We start from the raw sequence: 21,379 nt of genomic DNA on the forward strand, positions 1-21,379 counted from the left end.
TTTATAAATTAAGTCATCCCTGGCAGTTTTTGTTTAATGCTGATTGATACATAAAGCTTTCTATTTTTATTTCGTTTTTTTTTCGTTTTTTCTCTTCTTCATTTTTTACTCTAATATAATGATGTTATTACCTTCGATTGCTATATTAGTCACTTTTAACATTGCTTTTTTAAATGCTCAGGCTATTGGCGAAGCAAACAACTTGGATCATACTGTTCAACCACAGACACCAGTTGAAAAACCAGGTAATGATATACAAAAGCCTGCAAAACTGTTTTTTATTAACTTGAATCAAAGCTGGATTACCTAATGTGGAATGGGATATTCTTCGGATCGAATCAGCTTCTCGTGAGAATTTATGTCAACGTCAGATAGCCTATTGTTCCGTAAGTCAAGTACAATCATGTTTTTAGTTTCCCCCCACTAAACCACGGTTACTCTCCTTCAATCATCATTTTTTTTATTTTATGTACACCATTACATTCAGAATAACTGTGGAGGTCCTAATGAAGCACCCAAGAAGTAAGTCAATGTCTATTTTGGTATTTATTAAAGGGGTAACTTTTTTTTTCTAACCTTTACCTCTACAGCTTCTGTAATGCAACAACCATGGCATGGGGTTGTGGATGTTCAGTAAGTAAAATAAACACAAATGTACATATATGTTTATCAACAAGTTTCGATTAGAGAAAAACTCCTGACTTTACACCTTTTCTTTGGCCTGTTGTTCAAGCAGAATGTTCGGGAAAAGCACAAGAATGTCAAATGATATGTAATACAGATAAAATACATCCTTCTACCTGTGCGACAACATGCAATGCTTATTACCAATGTGGAACAGACAAGGCTCCTCCAAGTTATCTACAAACTGAGAATCCTTCCGATGCACCTTCTTACAACGGGCCTCCTAAAAGTCTTGATGCTGCCACTAGTGATAACTCGGGCGTTGCTTCTAACACAACTCAAAACTCAAACTCTGGTTCCGCATATTTAAAGCCTGTTTATTTATTCATAGCATTCGCTTCTACTACTGCTCTTACTAGCAGTGTTTTGTTCTAATACTTTATAATTTTATAAAAAAAAACCACACTACTTCTCATCTAATAATAAACTTCAATTCACTGCATTCGCTGTATTATACATGCTAAAATAAGGGATATCGGGAAAGTTTGTTTCAGCGTCGACCTTTTGTTACCAGTCAGCCAATTAAAAATTGCGTGACTGTTTGTGACTGCGAGTTTTCAACATTAAGTTTATTAAAATGTCCGTTCACAGAAAAATTTGAAATGAATCTGATTGTCTTTATGTTTACCTTGTATAGAGTAATAAGAATAAACAAATGTATAGAATAACAAGAAGGAGACTGTAAGACTAATTGTTAAAGAATACAGACAAAAAGATATAGATTTGCACTAATAAGCTTTGAAATCTGCAAAGAAGTAAAGATAAATCACAAGTGTTTAAAAACAAGTAAAGTTTATCAGAAAGAAAGAATTCGATGACGTTTATTATTATAAATCAGACAATCTTATATAGACGTTTTGACAGCTGTCAACTATGGTACAAAAATAACTAATACGAAAATGGAATAAAATAATAACAGGGTACGGAAAAACTATGATGAGAACAATACAAAAATAGAGTAAATCAAATAAGGGTACGGGAAAACTATGATGGAAATAATATGAATAATAAGAAAAATAAAGAACTAAACAAAACAGGAAGGTAATAATAAAATAAGTGAGATACGAGAGAGAGCGACGAAATAACAATAAAAATAATTGTAACTGAGAAAGAAGAGAATTTCACGAGTAACCGACTAAGATAATTAACAACCTGCCAATTTTAGAAAAGCAGCAAAAAGACGCGAACTGAACCTTCGGAGAAAGAATACCAGAAAAACTTCTAGAACACCAAAAATAGTTTCACCGCAATATTATTTGTCGGGTCTTTATCACGTATTTTTAGAAACTCTTTTCTCACCGCCAAACTCAGTACCAACTAGATCTCCATTTCTCAGACAAGATTAACGCGCCATTCCACAAATGAGGGAACCAGAACCAAGGAACAAAGAAGAATAACCAAAATAATATTACCAAGCCACTTTTAAAGTGAACGAAAGCGATATCATTACCAAACTGCGCACGCATCAAGTACCGCCCACCTAGCTTGAAGTTCCACTTTCAAAAGAGCGTATCCACAAAACTGTAGACATTCACCTTCGAATTCAACCAACTTTGAAATTGTTCTTGAGCATCAGACACACCAACAACGGGCACCATGTGTTCAACCTCCTTATTATACATTTTCAATAAGTCACCGTTTACCGCGTGTTTCAACCTAAGACTATTAGACCCAGTCAAATGGTAAGTGCCATTCTTATTGACTTGCAACACCGTAAAAGGACCTAACCATTTATCCGAAAACTTAGTTTTGGGGACGACATCCTTAAGCAACACCTTGTCACCTATTTCGAACTTCTTTCGAAACACAACTCGTCCATCGTAACGCTCTTTGGCCTTCAGTTTTCTTTCATCAGACTTGAGCCTAGCCACCTCACGAACCTTGGACATTTTTCTTTCGATCAAAAGGACCCGATCGCGGACCTCTTCTTCTTCTTCGCCGATAACAAAATCGAGACGGGGAGCTACCCAGACAGCAGGAGTTCTCATTTCATAACCAAATAAGAGATAACTTGGGGTATATCCAGTGCTTGAATTCTTAGTCGTCCGAATGACCATCAACGCTGTATCGACATACTTATCCCAATTTGCAATGTTTTCTTCATCTCGAGCAATCTTAGCTAACACTGACACCAAGCTGTAGTTCAACCTTTCGCACATGCCGTTACACTGAGGACGATAACTAGTGGTCATGATATTTTTACACCCGATTTGCTTCAAGAACTCATGCACATACGTAGAAATAAAATTTGAACCGCGATCGCTTAAACAATAACGAGGAACACCCCAGTCCTTGACAATACTATACAAGAATTCTCCAGTCGTCACCTCATTAATATCAGGAACCGCCATAGCAACAGGCCACCTAGTCAAATAATCAATACCCGTTAGGATATATTTATTTCCGCGTTCAGTAGATTGCAAGGGACCTATAGCATCAACACCGATCATTATGAAAGGATCCTTAGTAGTTTTGAAAACAACACCCGGGTTGGAACGGATATTTTGTATACGAGCACGGAACTGACATGTGTCACACGACTTGACAACGGCAGTAACCAACTTCCTTCCATCGTGTACCAAATAATTACGAGAGACCTTATCCAGTGTCTTAGAGATTCCCAGATGACCTTCCTTGTGTACTTCAATTATTTTCTGAAGAGCATTACCTTCGTGTAATAGCATCCTACCAGTTTTCTTCTCAATCAGCACACCATCATCATCAATCATTAACAAATTAGCCCTGTAGCGGATTTGTCGAGAAACACCATCAGTAACATCCTTAGGATAAAACCCATCAGTTAAGTAGTTATAAATGGATATAAACCACGGAAAAGACATAAGACCCATTATGAAAAATACAGTTAAATAACAACTCCAATTATTTAAAGGGAAAATCAACCAATTCAAAGGTAAACAGAATATTTTAAACAAGTATTAGAGAGAAGGGATACAAGAAATAAAAGTTTTAGACCAAAGTTAAAGAAGAGATTAAAGATTATGTTTTTATTTAAAATAAACTAAGTTATTTATACAATCTACGAATAGATTCATCTGCACATTTTTTTTTTTTTTTTCTAACAATATTACTAATATTAAACGATCCTAATGATCTCATCGAGGTTACCGACTTCAAGATCCACGATCTTTCTGGACAAGGGATCTGCTGGATTCGATTTTCCTGGTCTATACCTAATCTCGAAATCATAGTCCATTAAAGACGCCGCCCACCTTGACAATTTCGGGGTACCCTTCGGATTTGCAAAGACGTATACCAATGAGCTGTGATCCGTGATCAACACAAATTTCTTGCCCTTCAACCAATGTTTGAAGTACTTAACGCCAGTTACCACCGCCAAAGCTTCCAAATGGTGAATAGACCAAGTCGACATACTAGAACTTAAGACCTTAGACCCATACGATAATACTTGTTCATTCTCGAAACCATCCCAAGAGTCCACTTGACTTGCGATGAATGATATTCCCTTGTTCGAAGCGTCACACGAAACACATTGAACACGTTCGCGCAAAGGCGCAGCCAAAACCGGAGCCGTTATCAAAGAGTTCTTTAATAAATCGAAGGAAACTTGTTGTTCTTCACCCCACTCGAAAGCACAGTTCTTCTTAGTTAACCGGATTAAGGGTTCAGCGATTTCTCCATACCGGTGAACATACTTGCGGTAATAGCCACTAAGACCCAAAAAGCTCCTTATGTCGGTTGCATTTGCTGGCACAGGAAAATTCTTGACCTTCGTAATGTTACGTTCACCAGGAGTGTTTCCTTCCGCACCTAAGACATGACCTAAGTATTCCACCTTATCTTTACCAAAAAAGCACTTCTTACGCTTAAGTTTCAAATTGGAGGCGACGCAAGCTTCGAATAGCAACTCTAGATGGACCTTGTGTTCTTCCATGGTATTGGAAAAAATGAGTATATCGTCCAAAAAGACCGAACAGAAATCACCAATAAACTCCTTAAATATAGAGGACATTACTCTTTGGAATTGTGCGCAACCATTTGTGAGACCTTGAGCTAATCTTTTGTACTGAAAAGTACCCTTGCTAGTAATGAACCCAGTAACTTCAGCACCTTCCTTCAACGATAATTGATGATACCCAGACGTACAATCGAAAGTGGAAAACACCTTAGCTGAACCCACATCTTCAATCAACTGCGAAACAGTAGCCGTAGGATAATTCTCCTTTATGATTTGCTTATTCACAGAACGAAAGTCAACCACAGGACGCTTAACCGAAGTTTCCTTTTTATTCACCAAAAAGAGACAGCTTGACCATTCACCTTGAGAGGGCTCGATTATATCAAGATCCAACATTTCTTGCACATGTTGATCCACTAGCTCTTGATCCGACCAACCAAGACGAAAAGGACGATTCCTTACGGGTACAGCGTTATCCTTAAGCCTAATACTTGCTGAGTAGCCCTTGATGCATGTAAGACCTGAGACCTCAGAAAAGCAAGATTTATATTTTTCGATCACCTCGCGTAGCTCTTCATCAACACCTTCGGTGATATTGTCGGCGTTATACTCCAGAACCTTCTTGTCATCAGTACTGTTGTTCTCATCACCAGGGATCAAGTCATCCTCCAAAGTACTACAATACTTTTGGCTAGCCGCGACAACATAGATTTCTTGCTCCTGTTTGGACTTGAAGGGCATACGATTTACATGAGAAGTACGACCTTGAACCTTGATGATACCAGACGAGGTTGGCACCCTTATTTGGGAGTGAACCAAATCCAAAGAAACACCATACGCTTGAAACCATGGGACACCCAACAAGCAAATTTCAGAACCATCTTGCACCGCCATGTGCTCAGGCCTGATTTTACCACCTATTTCAACCGGTACATCCATAACAACATTTGAAGGTTTAGGAACCTGATCTTGGTTGAATCCAATAAGATGTAGACTATCACCATTTGGTACAAGACCAGCAGCAGCACAAACCTTCGATCCCAGAATCGAAACAGACGCACCAGTATCGAACACCGCCTCGATGAATTTGCCATTAATGGAAATCATGGCACGAAGAGGAGAACTAGATTTCATCTTCTGTAAATCATACGGGTAACGATAGACAGATTCAGCATCACTAAACTCCAAATCACCTTCATCTTCAGATAACTGCATGACATCAGAGCTGGTAGAACGACTTGAAACAACACCATAGTCTTCATCAGAAGCAATAGATGAAAAATCATCATCGATATCAACTTCGTTGACTTCCATGGGAGCACTAGTACCAGGTAAATCCTTCAAACCAGCAATGACCTTATCTGTTACACCAACAGACTTATTCCTAGCAACAACCTTAGATTCGCGAAGATACCTAATACCATCAATAATTTCAGCAGCAGCCTCCTTGTCCAAAGATAACCACTCCGCCATAGATATTCCCGCTTCGGTTCCTAAAAGCTTAGACCAAATTTTTGACCTTTTTAATTTAACAGGGTACCGCCTAGCCTTATTCCTAGTCTTGCGCTTGACTTGCTTTTGAAACCCAGAACTAACGACCTTACGATTTGAGGATCCAGCCATAGCTTCAACAGATGGAGGCGCCATAGCCCTTCGTTTGACACCATTGGTCAAAATTTCATTCGCCAAAATTTCCTTAGCACCATCGACCACCGTATCAACCAGTTGGACTTCTTGAGAATTTAGAGGATTTTTATTTATTTTGGGAACATCAGTAACCTCATTATTTACTGATGCTCGTTCTCTTTTCCCGACTCGGCAGAAGAATCAGCAGTATTACCCAAAGGAATACTATTACTACCAGTAGCAGGATTAGAGGCAGGAGCTTGACCTTGATCACGCAAAAACTTGGGGCAATCATACTTCTTATGACCAACTTCACGACAATAAAAACAAGTGAAGACAGGACGAGAACCATTATTACCATTGTTGCTATTGTAGGAGACGAAAGGTTTAGGTTGACCTTGTGCAGCACCTTCATTCAAACGCACCAAATTAATACTGAGCTGTTCAAGTTTAGCCACCAAAGAATGGACGTCGGAACTAGCCACAGAAGAGACATCGGAAAAACTTGACCTAATCGAAGGCTCAGGTTTATAAAGACCTTTCTCAGAAACAGCAGTACGACCAGAAAAATTATATTTCAAGAGACTCTTCTCAACTTGCTTGGCCTTGATTTTAGCACCCTCAAAAGAACTAGGAGTACCGTCCTTTTCTACCTCAAAACCGATATCAGAACGAATAGCCGACAAGAACGTACGAATCTGGAAGGCATCACTTTTATTCTCCAAAAGTTCAAAAAGTTCTTCCATCTTCAAGGCAACATCATCAATACTGTCGCCTTCGCCTTGCTTCATGTTCTGGAGTTGACTCCACCATTTATCTTCTTGGTCAGCCAAATATTGTTTCTTGAATAAGGTAGTAAATTCATCCCAAGAATTTGCCTTGACACCAATGACATTAAACCAAGTTTCAGCCTTTTGAACCAAATGATCACTGACGAGGAAAAGAACTTCATCATCCGTAAGCTTAGCAGAAACCTTCAAACGCTCCATTTTCTTGAGCCAAGTATAAGCCACATTTCCCAAGTCTTCACCAGAAACAGAAACGCCAGAAAAGCTACGCGGTTCACTAACACGCCAGTTAAAGCCCTTTTTCGTAGTTAAAGTATCAGAACCAGATTTTTGAGCCATTGTAGAGAGCACCTAATTACTTGTATTTAATAAACTTTCTCTGGTAGATCGGACCACTTGAAATGAATCTGATTGTCTTTATGTTTACCTTGTATAGAGTAATAAGAATAAACAAATGTATAGAATAACAAGAAGGAGACTGTAAGACTAATTGTTAAAGAATACAGACAAAAAGATATAGATTTGCACTAATAAGCTTTGAAATCTGCAAAGAAGTAAAGATAAATCACAAGTGTTTAAAAACAAGTAAAGTTTATCAGAAAGAAAGAATTCGATGACGTTTATTATTATAAATCAGACAATCTTATATAGACGTTTTGACAGCTGTCAACTATGGTACAAAAATAACTAATACGAAAATGGAATAAAATAATAACAGGGTACGGAAAAACTATGATGAGAACAATACAAAAATAGAGTAAATCAAATAAGGGTACGGGAAAACTATGATGGAAATAATATGAATAATAAGAAAAATAAAGAACTAAACAAAACAGGAAGGTAATAATAAAATAAGTGAGATACGAGAGAGAGCGACGAAATAACAATAAAAATAATTGTAACTGAGAAAGAAGAGAATTTCACGAGTAACCGACTAAGATAATTAACAACCTGCCAATTTTAGAAAAGCAGCAAAAAGACGCGAACTGAACCTTCGGAGAAAGAATACCAGAAAAACTTCTAGAACACCAAAAATAGTTTCACCGCAATATTATTTGTCGGGTCTTTATCACGTATTTTTAGAAACTCTTTTCTCACCGCCAAACTCAGTACCAACTAGATCTCCATTTCTCAGACAAGATTAACGCGCCATTCCACAAATGAGGGAACCAGAACCAAGGAACAAAGAAGAATAACCAAAATAATATTACCAAGCCACTTTTAAAGTGAACGAAAGCGATATCATTACCAAACTGCGCACGCATCAGACATGAACAGCTTCCGTGGCGCAATTGGCTAGCGCGTCTGACTGTTAATCAGGAGGTTGGTGGTTCAAGCCCACCCGGGAGCGTTTCTTTTATTCTCCTTTATATTGTGGTGTATGTAGTAAATTTCTCAAATGTGAGGGAGGTCTTCAAATAAACACATTTAATTTTGATACAACAGAGTGTCAGATATAATTTTAGACTAAGCTCTGTACAACTTCAATTTAGATATAACCATTTCACAAAACTATAATTCAATAAAGATCATCTTTGATTTACTATACTTACTTTACATAAGCACATCTATTAAAATCCTTCTGACAAGAGTGAGCGGATCTTGATGCAGACTCTACCTTATCTATATAAAAAAATACAAAATCAATTATGACTTGGTATTGAATGGGTTCATCTCAAGATAGTTCTATATTAAAGTAAGTAAGAATCTGAGCACCCATCAAACTATTGAAGTAAAAACCTTTCAATTGTTGCTACTTCTGAACTTGGCTCTAGTAATATAACATATGGTATATCTACAGAAATATGTAGGCAGTTGTTATTTAGATCAGGCAAGATCTTCTTGCTATCTTACGCCACATAATGTGGAAGTCATAGAGCGAATTGTGAGTCTCCGATAAACCGGCAGTAGCTTTTGAATCCCAGTCGTGGAAAAAAGATTACGACGAATGTGTCATATAAAAAAAAGAAGTAAATTTTTTTCTCTCTATTCTATTCTTCACTCTATTTATACTATTATGACCATCAGCTACTACGTACGCCAAGTAACACTGGAAGATATTAAATTTGCCCAAGAGGGTACCGATGTGTATAACTCTGCATACACTACTCACGGTAAGCACATTGACAAATGATGTAACGTATATCAATATCCTAATTTTATACTTTTATTAGATGGCTGGACCACTGAAGCTAGTATTGTTCAAGGAAAACTGACAGATAAAGCGACACCGAACAATTCATTTATGATAGTGTCAAGACTGATAAGCTCACCCAACTATTTGCTTTCGAAAAGACGATCAGGGTAACGACGCCCATGTGGTGGGTACACTTATGATTGTGCCTTTTCCTGATTTACAGGAACTGCCTACACCTGGTGAAGCCATGATTACGAGATTTGCTGTCAGCCCTGATCATCAGTCTAAAGGATTGGGCCGTCTTTTGATTGAAGGCTCATTTAAAGTAATGAGGGAACAAGGATATGAACGCTGTTCGATCCGAGTCTTTGAGAACAGACCTGAAATTTTGGCTTGGTACACAAAGGTTGGGTTTAAGGACACCAATGAGCGTCGCGCATTTAAGCACCTGAAGGCAAAAAATTAGTTCTGCCTGTTGGTTTTGTCATTATGAAGTTGGATCTTTAAAGTCTACCTCGTATTCTTTTGAAAAAAAAACACAAATAAATATTAGAATAAAGTAATACCGATTGAACCTGTACAGAGGAATTCAAAAATTGAAAAAAAAAAAAATGTCTGTATATATCTTGCTTATATTCTTATTGAATCAGGGCTGAATATTCAAGAACGTTCTTTTTACTGATAGTTGGACATGTTTAATTCTAAAACCACATGCTTTTGTGCTCATTTCTAACTCCAATTTACTCTTAAGATCATTCCTGTAATGTATGAATAGAAGACGTTCACACAAATTTCTAAACAGTTCATGTCTTTGCTTGTACTACAGTTCTGAACCAAAACAGCCAGCATAATTGATGCGGATAAGGTCTTAGAAGCTTACCTTATTAAAGACATATGTCAATTGAAGGGATTTCCTCAGGTTAGTTAGTGCTGTATTTTTGACAGAAACAACCAGCTACGTACCTACATTCAATAAAAAAAAAATAAAAAGAAGGTCTCGCCGAGACTCGAACTCGGATGGCAAGATTCAGAGTCTTACATGCTAACCAATTACATCACGAAACCACAATTTTTCAACGGAAAAAAGTATAAATAATAAAGTATTTTACAAAAATTAAAAAATCACGTGATAATCACGTTTCGATCATCTTATTGATGTGGGATTATTTGATACTTTTTATTAAGCGGGAAGAAAGCGGTAAAATGTTTTACGCTTATAGAAATAAAAAGGAAGAACTTCAATTGGAGTTAAATATATGGGGGTGCAGCAAATCAAATTCCTTTAAATGGAAATAAACGATCATATGCATCAGTGAATGATTGAACACCAATGGAGTACACGGGATGGCGAGGGGAGGGGAGGTGTCTAAGTTCGTGAAATAGTGGGACTTATACGTTTTTATAGTACTTTGGACGATGACTACGCACAGAATAAATAGATTTCACAGTGATGGAATTCGTGATGGGCTATTTCTATTCGGATAAATTCTAGTAGACTGTTGAGGAGGCGGTACAAATATCGACCTATTTGTAGAAGAACTTCTTCCGATCCTAGAAATTATATCATCCTCGTCTGTTTGTTGTTGATTATTAAATCTCATGGGATTGTAAATCATGGGTTCTGCACGGTTCATTGGAGGACGAGGAGGCTGATTTGTAAACGTGGACTGTATGTTGGGGCCAACTGTTTTTCGTTTTAACCTTTCGTACATGTCTAAATCCTGTTAATAGATGTCCCAAATATAACGTGCTAGTGACATATAGACCTGTAGCTTTTGAAACTGTTTTGTTTTGTCTTCTAATTTCGAATATTTTGTTGCGATTTTTTCTTTCTGTTTCATAGTCATTTATAATCGCTATGTAAAAATATAAGTGCCGCAATTAATAAAGACGGCAGGAGTACCTTAATTACCTTTTTGTTTTTCTCTCTCAACTATATATAAAATTAGTCCATGTGTTCCATGTTTATATGTACAGCTTTAACCTTTAATCATGAATCAATCCCGTTGCATTAATTCGCTTTGGTTTCTCAACTCGTTATATTTTTCTTGGGTGCTCTTTTGAATGACTGCCCTGAAGGCCAGTTCTTGCGAAGTTTGATATTCATAAAAAGCAATTGCCCTAGCACAAACATCCAGAATTATGTCTGGCTTCAAACCTGCAAGCACAGACTTCTTAAAAGTTTTAGTCATGGGCCACAATGACGAGATTTTTTTTTTTTTTTACCGATTTATCCTCTGTCGGATTCAGTTGTTAATGATGATATCGTCACTATTTTAATAAATTAGTGTATATTGATGTGGTAGGGAGTACAAGACAAGCTTTACCTTCCTTCAGACAGAGTAGTGTGACAAGCCGGACATATCAGCTCCTTTGAAAATGAGGAATTTGCGCAGCTTTCACAAAAAACGTCTAAGGGAAACTTTCCAATTAGCAACAATTCATGTCACAGAATAATATCCATTCATACGCGAACAAGAGGTAACGCAGGCCTGTCATGATTATGATTAAGACTGTAATTGTAGGTCTGTATGTACTTACATACCCGCTGCTCAGCAGAGAGAGGTTTTCTACATTTAACAACATTGCAATGAATATCAGGCTCTGTCATTCTACCTTTTTTTTTTTTAAGGTTTGGGGCTAGTGCAGAAAAGAAAGAAAACGGAGTAAAAAAAAAAGAAAGAGAGAAAAAAGAAGAAAAAAAGTGCTTCATATGGTCACAGGTTGTGTAATGGTAAAAAAAGATGGGGTATTTTAATGCGTGCACAAACAACAACGGTAAAAAAAAATGATAAAATAGAGTTTAATGATAAATTCAAGGTCAATAAATATTCAGCGAAAAAAAAAAAAAAAGGGACCCGACTCTTTGTTAATTCTAGTTGAATTTCAATGGTGTAATGTGCCTGGGAAGGTAATAATAATAAGGGTTCAAATACAACTAAAACACGCCGGACATTCAAAGTTGGGTTCAATACACAGACAAAAGGTTCAATTTTCACAATTTCTTTCTTCTTTTTCCTTTTCGGTTAATTTTTTTTTTATTTTACAACACTATGGCTGTCTTTAGTCAACTCAAGAACTTCATCAAAAGTGGAAAAAGCACTTCTTCTTCAAGCATATCTCGACAGTCGACAACACAAAAATATGAGACAGCAGCTCGTATGGTAGAGAGAGAAGATTGCAAAGCAGACCATGCCAACTTATGGAGGACTGGAAGACTATGTTTTAAAGTCTAACTTGGCGAGTAGGTTCATTTCACCCCGAAATTTTGTTCATGAAGAACTAACACTCTGTTTATATACAGTGGTGCTTTCTCAAAAGTATACGAAGCTGTTCAACTGTCTACAAACGAAAAAGTAGCAATAAAAATTGTTCGCAAATTAGAATTAAATAATCAACAGGTAAAAACTTACATATTACTTGTGATAAATAGCTAAAATATCAAATAACATAGAAATCAAGCGTATTAAAAGAAGTACAAATCATGAGGACTTGGATCACCCTTCTATAATCAAATTACTCCATTTCATAGAGACAAAAGAGGTAAAAAAAGAAATCAGTAATAATAACAATAAAAAAAAAAACCAACATTTTTAATTAGCATTACTTCCTTATCTTGGAACTTTGTGAAGGCGGAGAAATTTTTCATCAAATTGTTCGTCTTACGTATTTCAGTGAAGATCTTGCTCGTCATTGTATTCGTCAAGTAGCTGAAGGTATTCGATATTTACATGAAGAAAAGGGTGTTGTCACAGGTACATATTTCATCGCTGCGTAAATAATATACACGTATATTTAAATGCATACACAATTAAATAGAGACATTAAACCAGAGAATTTATTGTTGTACCAATCGATTCAAACGAAAGAGATACAACCATTACCCTCCACCTGAATTTGATGACCCAAAGAAGATGAAGGCCAGTTCGTAGCCGGTATTGGTGGCGGTGGAATTGGACATGTAAAAATAGCAGATTTTGGTTTATCAAAGTAGTTTGGGATCAACAAACCATGACACCTTGTGGTACAGTGGGTTATACTGCACCAGAAATTGTAAAGGACCAACGTTACTCAAAATCTGTTGATATGTGGCCTTTGGGTTGTGTTCTTTATACCTTCCTGTGTGGATTTCCTCCATTCTATGATGAAAGTATAAGGTATTGACCGAAAAAGTCGCAAAGGGCAATACACATTCTTGAGGCCCCTGGTGGGATACAATTTCGGATGAAGCAAGGATTAATAGAAAACTTGCTTCATGTTGACCCAGAAAAGAGATACACTATTTTAGAATTCCTGAACATCCATGGATCAAAAACAAGGTACCTATATAACATACATACACACCTCTCTCTTTCCTCCCCTTTTGATATTAACATACTCTATTTAACAGGAAATGTCGGATATCGATACGGAAGCCATTATTGCTAGAACAACACCAAGCGATTTACCCATTGATTTGACTTCAGTACCCATGTTTACAGCATTGGTGGAAAACGTAGGTGTACCTCCTCACCCCGAAACAGAAGCAGAAGAATTTAAACGCATGATTCAAGAACGCAATAGAGATGAGGAAGAATTAGAAGCAGCTGTCCCTTTCCCATCCGGTATGTCAGCATCCGTGATTAATTCTCGTGCCAACTCACGCGCAAATTCACGTGCACCATCCATCACTGGAGCTTCAGGTACAACTACTCCCCGTCGAGATTTATTCTCTGGTGTGTCCTCCATGAAGGAAATGTTTGATATTTCTTATGCTGTGCATCGTATGACAGAGGAAAACAACGTAGAAAGAATATTAACAATCAGGAGATACCTCAAAGAACCGCAGATCGCTATTTATGAGTGCTGTTAATGGGGATGACGATGATATAACGGAGGATGAGATAGATTTAGTAACGGATGAAACTTCTTCCAGTCAGACCAGTGAAGAAGACACTGTACATGATTTAAAAGATAAAATTGATGTGATGAATATCAATGAATCAGCCCCAGTAAGCGAAAAGAAGGTCAATCAAATAAGCAACACAATCTATTGAACTGAATATGAACAAAGCTACCTTGTTGGGGCAGAAGAAAGATCCCTAGTCCTACTCATCAAGTTGATGACTCTCAACAATAAATTAGGGCTGGTTCCTTTCTGTTTGATCATTTATATTATTCCTGCATTCTACCACTATATCATTATCTTGACACACATTTCCTTTTTCTTTTTCTTTTTCTTTTTTTTTTTTTTTTAACACTAATAATACTAATAATAATAAAATCAACACTCTTTTTTTTTATTGAATCAAATGACTATCTTTGGCTTTGGATGCAGTAATAAATGCTGCATGAGACCAAGTTAAATCTCTAGCTCCAGCCATAAACCCAATATATCTATCATACTGTTCTGACATGGATCCATTACGAGCTTGATGAAATTGGATCGTTTTCAAAAACTTGTCTGCTGCATGTGTTGTCTTTTTAATAATCTCTTTTAAGGTTGCACTTTCGGGTGAATAGTATCCATCATCCACCTGCATGATTCGTTGAAAGAACCGTCTATTTATACTATTTACCGAAACACCTAACTTCTCCCATTCTGCAATTGCCAAGTAATATAATTCGGTGTAAGCAGCTGTAGCCAAGAACCAAGGATTTCCGACAGATGTATCATATCCGTCATAGATATCTTCAGGGTAACGGCCAATGCATGTACCTAGTGCGTCACTCTGTTGACTATTAATGGGATACAATGGCTCAAATGACTCTTCCAACGCAACAACAGTAGCCAGCATCTGTAATTTGTCATTTAATATAAATTAAAGATTAATAAAACCATAAACAAACCTTGTCAGACCCAGGTGTAAAAAATCCTACAATTTAAAATGGTCAATATTCGATTTCATTCCACCCATGATTGCCCAAATTATTATTACCATCATTTCTACTGGCGATAATATTAGCAGCTAACAATGTAGACACATCTAAACCCGATGGCTTTTGCACACCATTCTGAACGTTCTGAGTAGCCATAATGTAGTTATGCTGTTCTGACCAGAATGTCTCGATTCGCTTACCAATAAGATGACTAGCCAGCTTGTATTCCTCGACGTTACGATTGGATAATTTAAAGAAATCAATGCCATCCAACAAGGCTTTACGCATAACCATTAGGGTAAAGAAATGTGTACCTAATACCTCTTCCCACAAATCAAAACTAGGTTGATACCATACTTTGCTAATATAATCCAAGTCCCTAATAATAGCCGGTACAAGAGTATCATGAATCCAAGGCGTGTCTTTGTAACCGTTGTCTAGCCATCGGTTTGCAATCAAGAAAAATGTGATGGCTCTTTCTGCAGGACCATCATTTTGAGGTCTACCCCAAGTACCTTTGAAACTTGATCCATCCTTGTTGAACTTTGGTTCACCCAGACAATTGCAACGCGTACTTGTCTTTTGTACATCCATTTGAAAGTCGACATAATCATGCAACAAGGTATCATTGGTCTCTTGCAAAGAAGTGAGCACACGAGCAACTAAGGCTGAATCTCTTGTCCATGTATAGAAATAATCAGGTTGATGTGTTGACAAGGAAGCAGCAAAGAAACCCCTTTTAGTACCGGGTGGATTGATATTATCAAGTATCGTTTCAAAACTTGTTTTATGTTGCTTTGAAATCCACTGATCAAGATCAATGTCACCTTGTACAGGATAATATATCAAGGGAGCAAATAGCAGTAAAAGCAAATATCTAGTAAACATGATGAAGAAGAAAAAGAAACATTTTTTTCTTTGCATACGTTTTTATAATAATGACATACTGTAACGTGATTTGGTAGTCCGAGCTTGTCAATCAGATGCTGTTGTTTATAATCAGGTGGTTAAGCAACATGCTGTTTGTTGGCTTTGTGTTACTTGACTGGGAGTGCACCACTTCAATTCGATACTTGATTTTTTTTTTCAGACACATGTTGATGATACAGATTTCATTGTAGTTGGTCAGCACTTTACACTGTAATCACACGATGAGATTTATGATTCTAGATGCGTTGACGTATCTGTACGTTATTCTGTTTTATAAAGATCCATGTTCATGCTGCTGATGCTCTCCAACTTGCAGCAGCCACAAACTCCGACTGATGGGCTTCATGGACCCAAAAGTTGTTTATAGTGACAAAGTTTGATACTTCAATTGAACCCTATACTTGTATCACACTGAAAAAGGATTAGGAATCAAGGCTAATGAGAGGAAGTGTTAACTGTCAAAAATGTGAACAAAAAAATATTTGAAACGACGCATGCTTCTTTTTATAAAAAGCCACCTGTATATTTTTTTCCAGATACTTTTTTTTTTTTTTTTTATCAGTTCTCGAATTTTCTTTTTCTTCTATATACACACAATGGCCAAAGGAAAGAAATCAACCAAGCCCGTCGCTTCTTCTAACTGGAAGAAGCTTTTACCTGTAAGTAAATTTACGATCGAAGAAACTTGACACAGTAGTTGACAGATCGATACTAGACAATTGCTCCTGCCGATTCAAAGAAAAAGAGAAAGGCTGCTGACGATTTCGAAATCAGTCCTAATTTCAAGTGTTGGGATAAGAGACAAAGAATTGAGTAAGTAACAACTGCCGCAGGAAAAAAGAAAAGAAAAAGGGAAACTAAAACATGCAGCACAGGAAAATGAAGGCTTCTCACATTGCTAAAAAGACAGTAACCACCACCACCACCACTACCACTACCAAAGAAACGATACCCGACAAAGATGAATTATGGTTTGGAGAGGATGTCGATGAAGATGACTTGAAGAACGTGTATGCACACAAGGAAACACCCCAAGAACAAAAGTTGAAAAAGAAGAGTTTGGTAGCCAAAATGAATGCAGTTACAGGCGATCAAGCAAGATTAGGTAAATACGTTGCCATCGATTGTGAAATGGTGGGTGTTGGACCTGAAGGAACCGACTCAGCATTGGCTCGTGTGTCACTTGTGAACTTCCACGGTGCAGTGTTATTAGATATCTATGTCAAACCACAAGAAAAAGTAACAGACTATCGTACACATGTCAGTGGTATCGAGGCAAAACATTTAGAGTCAGAGGAAGCTTTATCATTTAAAGACGCACAGTTCAAGGCAGAGGCAATCATTCGTGGACGTATCTTGGTCGGTCATGCTGTTTATAACGATTTACAAGCGCTCATGATCTCTCATCCAGCATTGTTAATTCGCGATACTTCTCGTTATAAGCCTTTCCGTAAATTAGCAAAGGGCAGAACTCCTGGTTTGAAAATGTTGGTTAATGAAGTGTTGGGCATTTCCATTCAATCAGGATCTCATTCATCTGTGGAGGATGCTAGATTCACAATGCAACTTTATAAGAGCGTCAAGCTGGAATGGGAAAAATCCTTTGGTGCCAAGTCTGGCTTAATTTTAAAGAAATTCTCAGCAAAGGAAGAGCAAAACAGCAGTAAAAAGAAGGTGTCGATAAAGGAGGTCGCTGAAGATTCCGAGTCAAATAGTCAGTCTGATTCCAACAGTGATTCTGACAGTGAAGACGATGCTTCTGACGATGAAGAGTAAAACTAAAATAAAATGAACCGACGCATAAAAATAATTAGAAAAAAGCGTCACTGACCTTTAAAAATAAGCTTTTTTTTTTTTTTTTTTTTTTTCGTTCTTCTTTCCCCTTTCCCCCCCTCTTTTCTCTCACAATGAGTTTATCGGTAGCTGATATATTTGAAGATTATTTAGAAAGTAAAACGAATTCTCGATTTTATTTCAACAGAGTTCTAACTCTAAGAATAGGTTTGCAAAACTTGCCATCTGAAATCGATCAAAATATGCATGAGTTAAGACGAATGGATGATGATCTACAAAGTAAAGTATATTCTATATGCATTGCACTTTTTCTTTAACTTGTTCTTAAAAAAGAGTTCCGAGAGACATACACAAGACATAAACGGTCTTACATTAAGCAGTCCAAAGCGTTAGAATCAACCGATACGCTTGCCATGGTATCTGCTCGATTGCAGTTGGAGAAAGATTATAAGACGGCCATGCAAAAACAGGATCAGAAAATTGAATTAGCCATGAGAATGTACGACCTTGTGTCACGACACATTGAGAGGTTAGATTCTCAGGTCATGACAAAGAGTAATCTAAACAAGTCTGACTGGATCAGAAAGGGACCTCAGAGAAAGAGACTGGATGGTGGCATTCGCAAAAGGTAGAGATTTGCATTCTTTCCTGTTTATACATATACATAAACTGATACCACACAGAATTCATCATTCGTCCCGCCCGAACCCTCTGATCGGTCATTCAACATCAACTGGTACAAGTGGTGATATCGATCCAAATGAGCCTACCTATTGTTATTGTGGTCAAGTTTCTTTTGGTGATATGATCGCCTGTGACGGTGAAAACGTAAAGTAACTCTCCCTACACTCAATTTCACCCCATACTTAATCTTTCTTAGTGTGAGAGGGAATGGTTTCATTATGCCTGTGTTGGTCTTATAGAACCGCCCGCGGGCAAATGGTTTTGTGAAGAATGCAACAATTTAATGCAATATAGCAGCAGTAGCGGTGAAGACTCTTCCTCTTGAAAATATACCTTTTTTTTTTATCATTAAACAACCGATAATCCTGTCTGCACCCTTGTGTTCGATCTTGGGCAAACGTTCACAGTTCCACATAATAAAGCTTCGTTACGCCATGCAGACATAAATTGGGAAACTTGGGGGGCATACGTCAAGTAAAATCATTGCAAGTCCACAATATGCTATTTAGTATAACCTTCGAAAAAGCAGCATATACGGTTCGTCATACGGGCACGGAATTATTGAGCACGGACATAATCATGACTACTCCTATCATGTTATGAGATTGAGGAGCAAATAAATAACACTAATATAGGTACTGACATTATGAATTTCACTAGAAATAATGATCAGATGGGTTAGGTATCAAGAATTTCAATTCAGACTCACTAGGCTATTATAAATTACGATTTAAAGAAGGTCAAGATTATATTCCATGTAGAATAGCACAATTAAAAATCGCTCTCGATTTATTCAGGTATGCGAAGGATATCGTCAGATCAGACAAATCAAGAAATCCATCGTAGTTATATTCAAGTTCACAGCAGGTTTTTTATAAAGTACTGGTATTTTTGGATAAAAGGACCCGTCGAAATGGAGTCAATGAAGTCCATATCATCAATTGTAGCGGAGTTAAGGATAACGAGAGAAGTACACCTATAAAAGACTAATACAGGAAGACTGTATGACCCGAGACATTGGTAATGTAGATATCACTACAAAAAGAATTATTTACAGGTAGATATCTACTACCCTTGAAATCAATACGATAAGGCACTAGCAGCGCCTCACTGTCATGAGCTACAACAGCTGCCACCATACCAATACAAAATAAGATAGGGGTTTTTTAGGAGTGATTGCGCAAGGGTTAATTGAAAAAGTGTCCCAACCCGATTGACTTATGAGCGCTGACCCGGTATTATGAGCACTAGCGTTTATTAATATAAGTACTATGGTGGCGTCATTGACAAAATGAGTAACAATCTTAACTTCTAAGCTTATTATATGTAGAGCTTTTTTTTTTATTGCGATAAAGACACCAATTGAGTGATTGGTTGCATAGTGGATTAACAGCAGTAAGAAGACTCTTTTATCTTCTATAAAATATTAACAAACTAGCTTCACACAGTATATAAGCTTATTTTAAGACACGAATATGCTTTATGAAGATCCTAGCAAGACATGAGAAAGGATCCTACTTTTGCGTCGCATGATTTAATAGAATGCGTGATTTTTTTTTAAGAAAAAAAACGAAGAAATCCATTATAAATGAATCTTCAATATGAAAAAAAAAATAGAATGCTGGTTGTGTAAGGTGCCTTTCTCAAGTTTTTATAAGTATTAGGAATAGTGTAGTGCTTTAAACAATAATACGATTCTCCTTTATTTCAATTGAACACGTTGGCATTTCTTGATATTATTTTCAGATGATCAGTATGCACAATACATCCTTCAATCTACCCAAAGCAAGATTATTCCATAGGCCTTGCAGGAGCGTTTACAGTCTTATTTTATGTGTCTTTCAGATATTTAACAAAGTAATAATTTGTGCCTCATTTTTGAAACACCGTTTACCCTTTTTGAAGATTTATTGGTGGAGCATTCAACACGTCAAATTAAATTACCTTATTTAGATGAATTGACAATTGTTAATTATCTAAGCTCTCATCCATGTAAACATGCTGTTTCTAAGCAAAATAAAATAAAATAAACATGCATCTCACATGCACGGCGATCTGCCTTTTTTTGTTATTTATGTAAATGCAGCATGAAAAAGTTTATTAAAAATATGAAATTATTTGAAAAAGATTTTTAAAGTCCAATAACATTCCCAACAATAGGAAGACCACCACCACCAAGGATAGCAAGGGGACCACCACCACCACCACCGGCAGCTGGCTTGCCCTGTGGTCTTACTTCTCTAGATGGTCCTTGGGCACGTTGTCCTGACTGTCTGGAAGGGCCACCTCGGCCATAAGGGGATCCTCTCTTTTTGATTCGTAAGCCAGATTGTTGAGGAGTACCAGATCGCTCAGTGTGAGCATGAACCAAAGTCATCATTAAGGTGGCAAGAGCAATAAAAAAAATAATGGATGAGCGCATTGTGAAGGATATATGAGAATATGAAGATAATAGTAAGAAAAAAAAATTATACGAAACTATGTCAAGCTTTTATACTTTATTTTTTATTAAAAAAGAAAGGGCTTCATCAATGATTATCTCCTGCGTTCATCAAAGGGAGATTCAGTAATTAAAAAAAGAAATGGCATGAATGTAATTAATGTGAATGATACAGTGACAAAATCAAGGAGAAGCCTAGGGCACCTTTAAACTGAGGTGCTGAGGTTTGTGTGAGTGGCGAAAAAAACACGTCATAAAAAAAAAAAAAGCGGGTATATGGTTTCGCCAGGTTATCGATCAGACAAACTGTCGAAGCTCTGTATTACGGTTACATTTCCAGGCTTATCTTTTTTTGCTCATAACAAATACGATTCCAAATGGCGCATGTCGATTTAATAAAAAGAAAAAGGTGTTACCATTTATTGAAACATTGCCACATAAGAAAAAGTTGAAACGGATTATTATTCTTTTGTTTAAAACGGACTTTCATGTATTTCTGT

General features: G+C 37.0%; 8 protein-coding genes and 2 non-coding genes across 10 annotated transcripts; 6 read left to right on the plus strand and 4 right to left on the minus strand.

Annotated features, from left to right (window-relative positions):
• Positions 1–439: 439 nt before the first annotated feature.
• EV154DRAFT_528064 (uncharacterized protein) lies at positions 440–1,143 on the plus strand. Its single transcript, XM_051603541.1, has 3 exons — positions 440–522; positions 591–633; positions 688–1,143. The coding sequence occupies exons 2-3, from the start codon at positions 610–612 to the stop codon at positions 1,057–1,059; spliced, it is 396 nt and encodes a 131-aa protein (XP_051451713.1). The 5' UTR covers positions 440–522; positions 591–609; the 3' UTR covers positions 1,060–1,143.
• A 7,169-nt stretch (positions 1,144–8,312) lies between these two features.
• Positions 8,313–8,386, plus strand: EV154DRAFT_t133. The gene has a single exon. It is a non-coding gene; the product is annotated as a tRNA-Asn (tRNA).
• A 650-nt stretch (positions 8,387–9,036) lies between these two features.
• EV154DRAFT_528072 (acyl-CoA N-acyltransferase) lies at positions 9,037–9,760 on the plus strand. The gene is made up of 4 exons (XM_051603542.1): positions 9,037–9,149; positions 9,210–9,286; positions 9,339–9,603; positions 9,627–9,760. Exons 1-4 carry the CDS (start codon positions 9,053–9,055, stop codon positions 9,677–9,679), a joined length of 492 nt encoding a protein of 163 aa, XP_051451714.1. The 5' UTR covers positions 9,037–9,052; the 3' UTR covers positions 9,680–9,760.
• Positions 9,761–10,164: 404 nt separating this feature from the next.
• On the minus strand, positions 10,165–10,237 carry EV154DRAFT_t134. Its single transcript has one exon. It is a non-coding gene; the product is annotated as a tRNA-Gln (tRNA).
• Positions 10,238–10,338: 101 nt separating this feature from the next.
• Positions 10,339–11,826, minus strand: EV154DRAFT_528076 (uncharacterized protein). Its single transcript, XM_051603543.1, has 6 exons — positions 11,718–11,826; positions 11,207–11,346; positions 11,085–11,098; positions 10,920–11,000; positions 10,619–10,886; positions 10,339–10,592 (listed from the first exon to the last, which is right to left on the minus strand). The coding sequence occupies exons 1-6, from the start codon at positions 11,781–11,783 to the stop codon at positions 10,562–10,564; spliced, it is 600 nt and encodes a 199-aa protein (XP_051451715.1). The 5' UTR covers positions 11,784–11,826; the 3' UTR covers positions 10,339–10,561.
• Positions 11,827–12,011: 185 nt separating this feature from the next.
• EV154DRAFT_528079 (kinase-like domain-containing protein) lies at positions 12,012–14,459 on the plus strand. The gene is made up of 11 exons (XM_051603544.1): positions 12,012–12,331; positions 12,381–12,420; positions 12,477–12,573; positions 12,635–12,715; positions 12,774–12,927; positions 12,994–13,018; positions 13,144–13,329; positions 13,461–13,491; positions 13,563–13,955; positions 13,993–14,178; positions 14,226–14,459. The coding sequence occupies exons 1-11, from the start codon at positions 12,226–12,228 to the stop codon at positions 14,289–14,291; spliced, it is 1,365 nt and encodes a 454-aa protein (XP_051451716.1). The 5' UTR covers positions 12,012–12,225; the 3' UTR covers positions 14,292–14,459.
• EV154DRAFT_528083 (Six-hairpin glycosidase-like protein) lies at positions 14,386–15,951 on the minus strand. Its single transcript, XM_051603545.1, has 3 exons — positions 15,091–15,951; positions 15,002–15,027; positions 14,386–14,949 (listed from the first exon to the last, which is right to left on the minus strand). The coding sequence occupies exons 1-3, from the start codon at positions 15,917–15,919 to the stop codon at positions 14,452–14,454; spliced, it is 1,353 nt and encodes a 450-aa protein (XP_051451717.1). The 5' UTR covers positions 15,920–15,951; the 3' UTR covers positions 14,386–14,451.
• A 501-nt stretch (positions 15,952–16,452) lies between these two features.
• Positions 16,453–17,801, plus strand: EV154DRAFT_528085 (exonuclease). The gene is made up of 3 exons (XM_051603546.1): positions 16,453–16,620; positions 16,677–16,774; positions 16,837–17,801. The coding sequence occupies exons 1-3, from the start codon at positions 16,558–16,560 to the stop codon at positions 17,735–17,737; spliced, it is 1,062 nt and encodes a 353-aa protein (XP_051451718.1). The 5' UTR covers positions 16,453–16,557; the 3' UTR covers positions 17,738–17,801.
• Positions 17,802–17,842: 41 nt separating this feature from the next.
• Positions 17,843–19,082, plus strand: EV154DRAFT_528088 (uncharacterized protein). The gene is made up of 5 exons (XM_051603547.1): positions 17,843–17,911; positions 17,963–18,034; positions 18,089–18,383; positions 18,439–18,583; positions 18,636–19,082. Exons 1-5 carry the CDS (start codon positions 17,869–17,871, stop codon positions 18,762–18,764), a joined length of 684 nt encoding a protein of 227 aa, XP_051451719.1. The 5' UTR covers positions 17,843–17,868; the 3' UTR covers positions 18,765–19,082.
• A 1,325-nt stretch (positions 19,083–20,407) lies between these two features.
• EV154DRAFT_570079 (uncharacterized protein) lies at positions 20,408–20,861 on the minus strand (the record flags this gene model as incomplete). Its single annotated transcript, XM_051606180.1, has 2 exons — positions 20,408–20,446; positions 20,586–20,861. 2 exons carry the CDS (start codon positions 20,859–20,861, stop codon positions 20,408–20,410), a joined length of 315 nt encoding a protein of 104 aa, XP_051451720.1.
• Between the last annotated feature and the right edge of the window lie 518 nt (positions 20,862–21,379).

This window comes from Mucor mucedo (genome assembly GCF_025094135.1).
Source record: "Mucor mucedo strain NRRL 3635 chromosome Unknown EV154scaffold_175, whole genome shotgun sequence".
Lineage (NCBI taxonomy): Eukaryota > Fungi > Mucoromycota > Mucoromycetes > Mucorales > Mucoraceae > Mucor > Mucor mucedo.

Bases quoted from the DNA above. Each gene is read 5' to 3' on its own strand.
- EV154DRAFT_528064 (XM_051603541.1), top strand. From the start codon at position 610: ATGGCATGGGGTTGTGGATGTTCA. The intron at 634-687 runs GTAAGTAAAATA...AGTTTCGATTAG, and splicing joins CATGGGGTTGTGGATGTTCA to AGAAAAACTCCTGACTTTAC.
- EV154DRAFT_528072 (XM_051603542.1), top strand. From the start codon at position 9,053: ATGACCATCAGCTACTACGTACGCCAAGTAACACTGGAAGATATTAAA. The intron at 9,150-9,209 runs GTAAGCACATTG...TACTTTTATTAG, and splicing joins CTCTGCATACACTACTCACG to ATGGCTGGACCACTGAAGCT. The intron at 9,287-9,338 runs GTGTCAAGACTG...AAAGACGATCAG, and splicing joins CGAACAATTCATTTATGATA to GGTAACGACGCCCATGTGGT.
- EV154DRAFT_528076 (XM_051603543.1), bottom strand. From the start codon at position 11,783: ATGACAGAGCCTGATATTCATTGCAATGTTGTTAAATGTAGAAAACCT. The intron at 10,887-10,919 runs GTTATATTTGGG...AACAGGATTTAG, and splicing joins GGTCTATATGTCACTAGCAC to ACATGTACGAAAGGTTAAAA. The intron at 10,593-10,618 runs GTGAAATCTATT...TTCTGTGCGTAG, and splicing joins CCATCACGAATTCCATCACT to TCATCGTCCAAAGTACTATA.
- EV154DRAFT_528079 (XM_051603544.1), top strand. From the start codon at position 12,226: ATGGCTGTCTTTAGTCAACTCAAGAACTTCATCAAAAGTGGAAAAAGC. The intron at 12,716-12,773 runs GTAAAAAAAGAA...ATTTTTAATTAG, and splicing joins ATTTCATAGAGACAAAAGAG to CATTACTTCCTTATCTTGGA. The intron at 13,019-13,143 runs GTACCAATCGAT...ATGTAAAAATAG, and splicing joins AAACCAGAGAATTTATTGTT to CAGATTTTGGTTTATCAAAG.
- EV154DRAFT_528083 (XM_051603545.1), bottom strand. From the start codon at position 15,919: ATGTTTACTAGATATTTGCTTTTACTGCTATTTGCTCCCTTGATATAT. The intron at 15,028-15,090 runs GTAATAATAATT...TTTAAATTGTAG, and splicing joins TATCGCCAGTAGAAATGATG to GATTTTTTACACCTGGGTCT. The intron at 14,950-15,001 runs GTTTGTTTATGG...GACAAATTACAG, and splicing joins TTACACCTGGGTCTGACAAG to ATGCTGGCTACTGTTGTTGC.
- EV154DRAFT_528085 (XM_051603546.1), top strand. From the start codon at position 16,558: ATGGCCAAAGGAAAGAAATCAACCAAGCCCGTCGCTTCTTCTAACTGG. The intron at 16,621-16,676 runs GTAAGTAAATTT...GATCGATACTAG, and splicing joins ACTGGAAGAAGCTTTTACCT to ACAATTGCTCCTGCCGATTC. The intron at 16,775-16,836 runs GTAAGTAACAAC...CATGCAGCACAG, and splicing joins GATAAGAGACAAAGAATTGA to GAAAATGAAGGCTTCTCACA.
- EV154DRAFT_528088 (XM_051603547.1), top strand. From the start codon at position 17,869: ATGAGTTTATCGGTAGCTGATATATTTGAAGATTATTTAGAAA. The intron at 18,384-18,438 runs GTAGAGATTTGC...GATACCACACAG, and splicing joins GATGGTGGCATTCGCAAAAG to AATTCATCATTCGTCCCGCC. The intron at 18,584-18,635 runs GTAAAGTAACTC...AATCTTTCTTAG, and splicing joins TCGCCTGTGACGGTGAAAAC to TGTGAGAGGGAATGGTTTCA.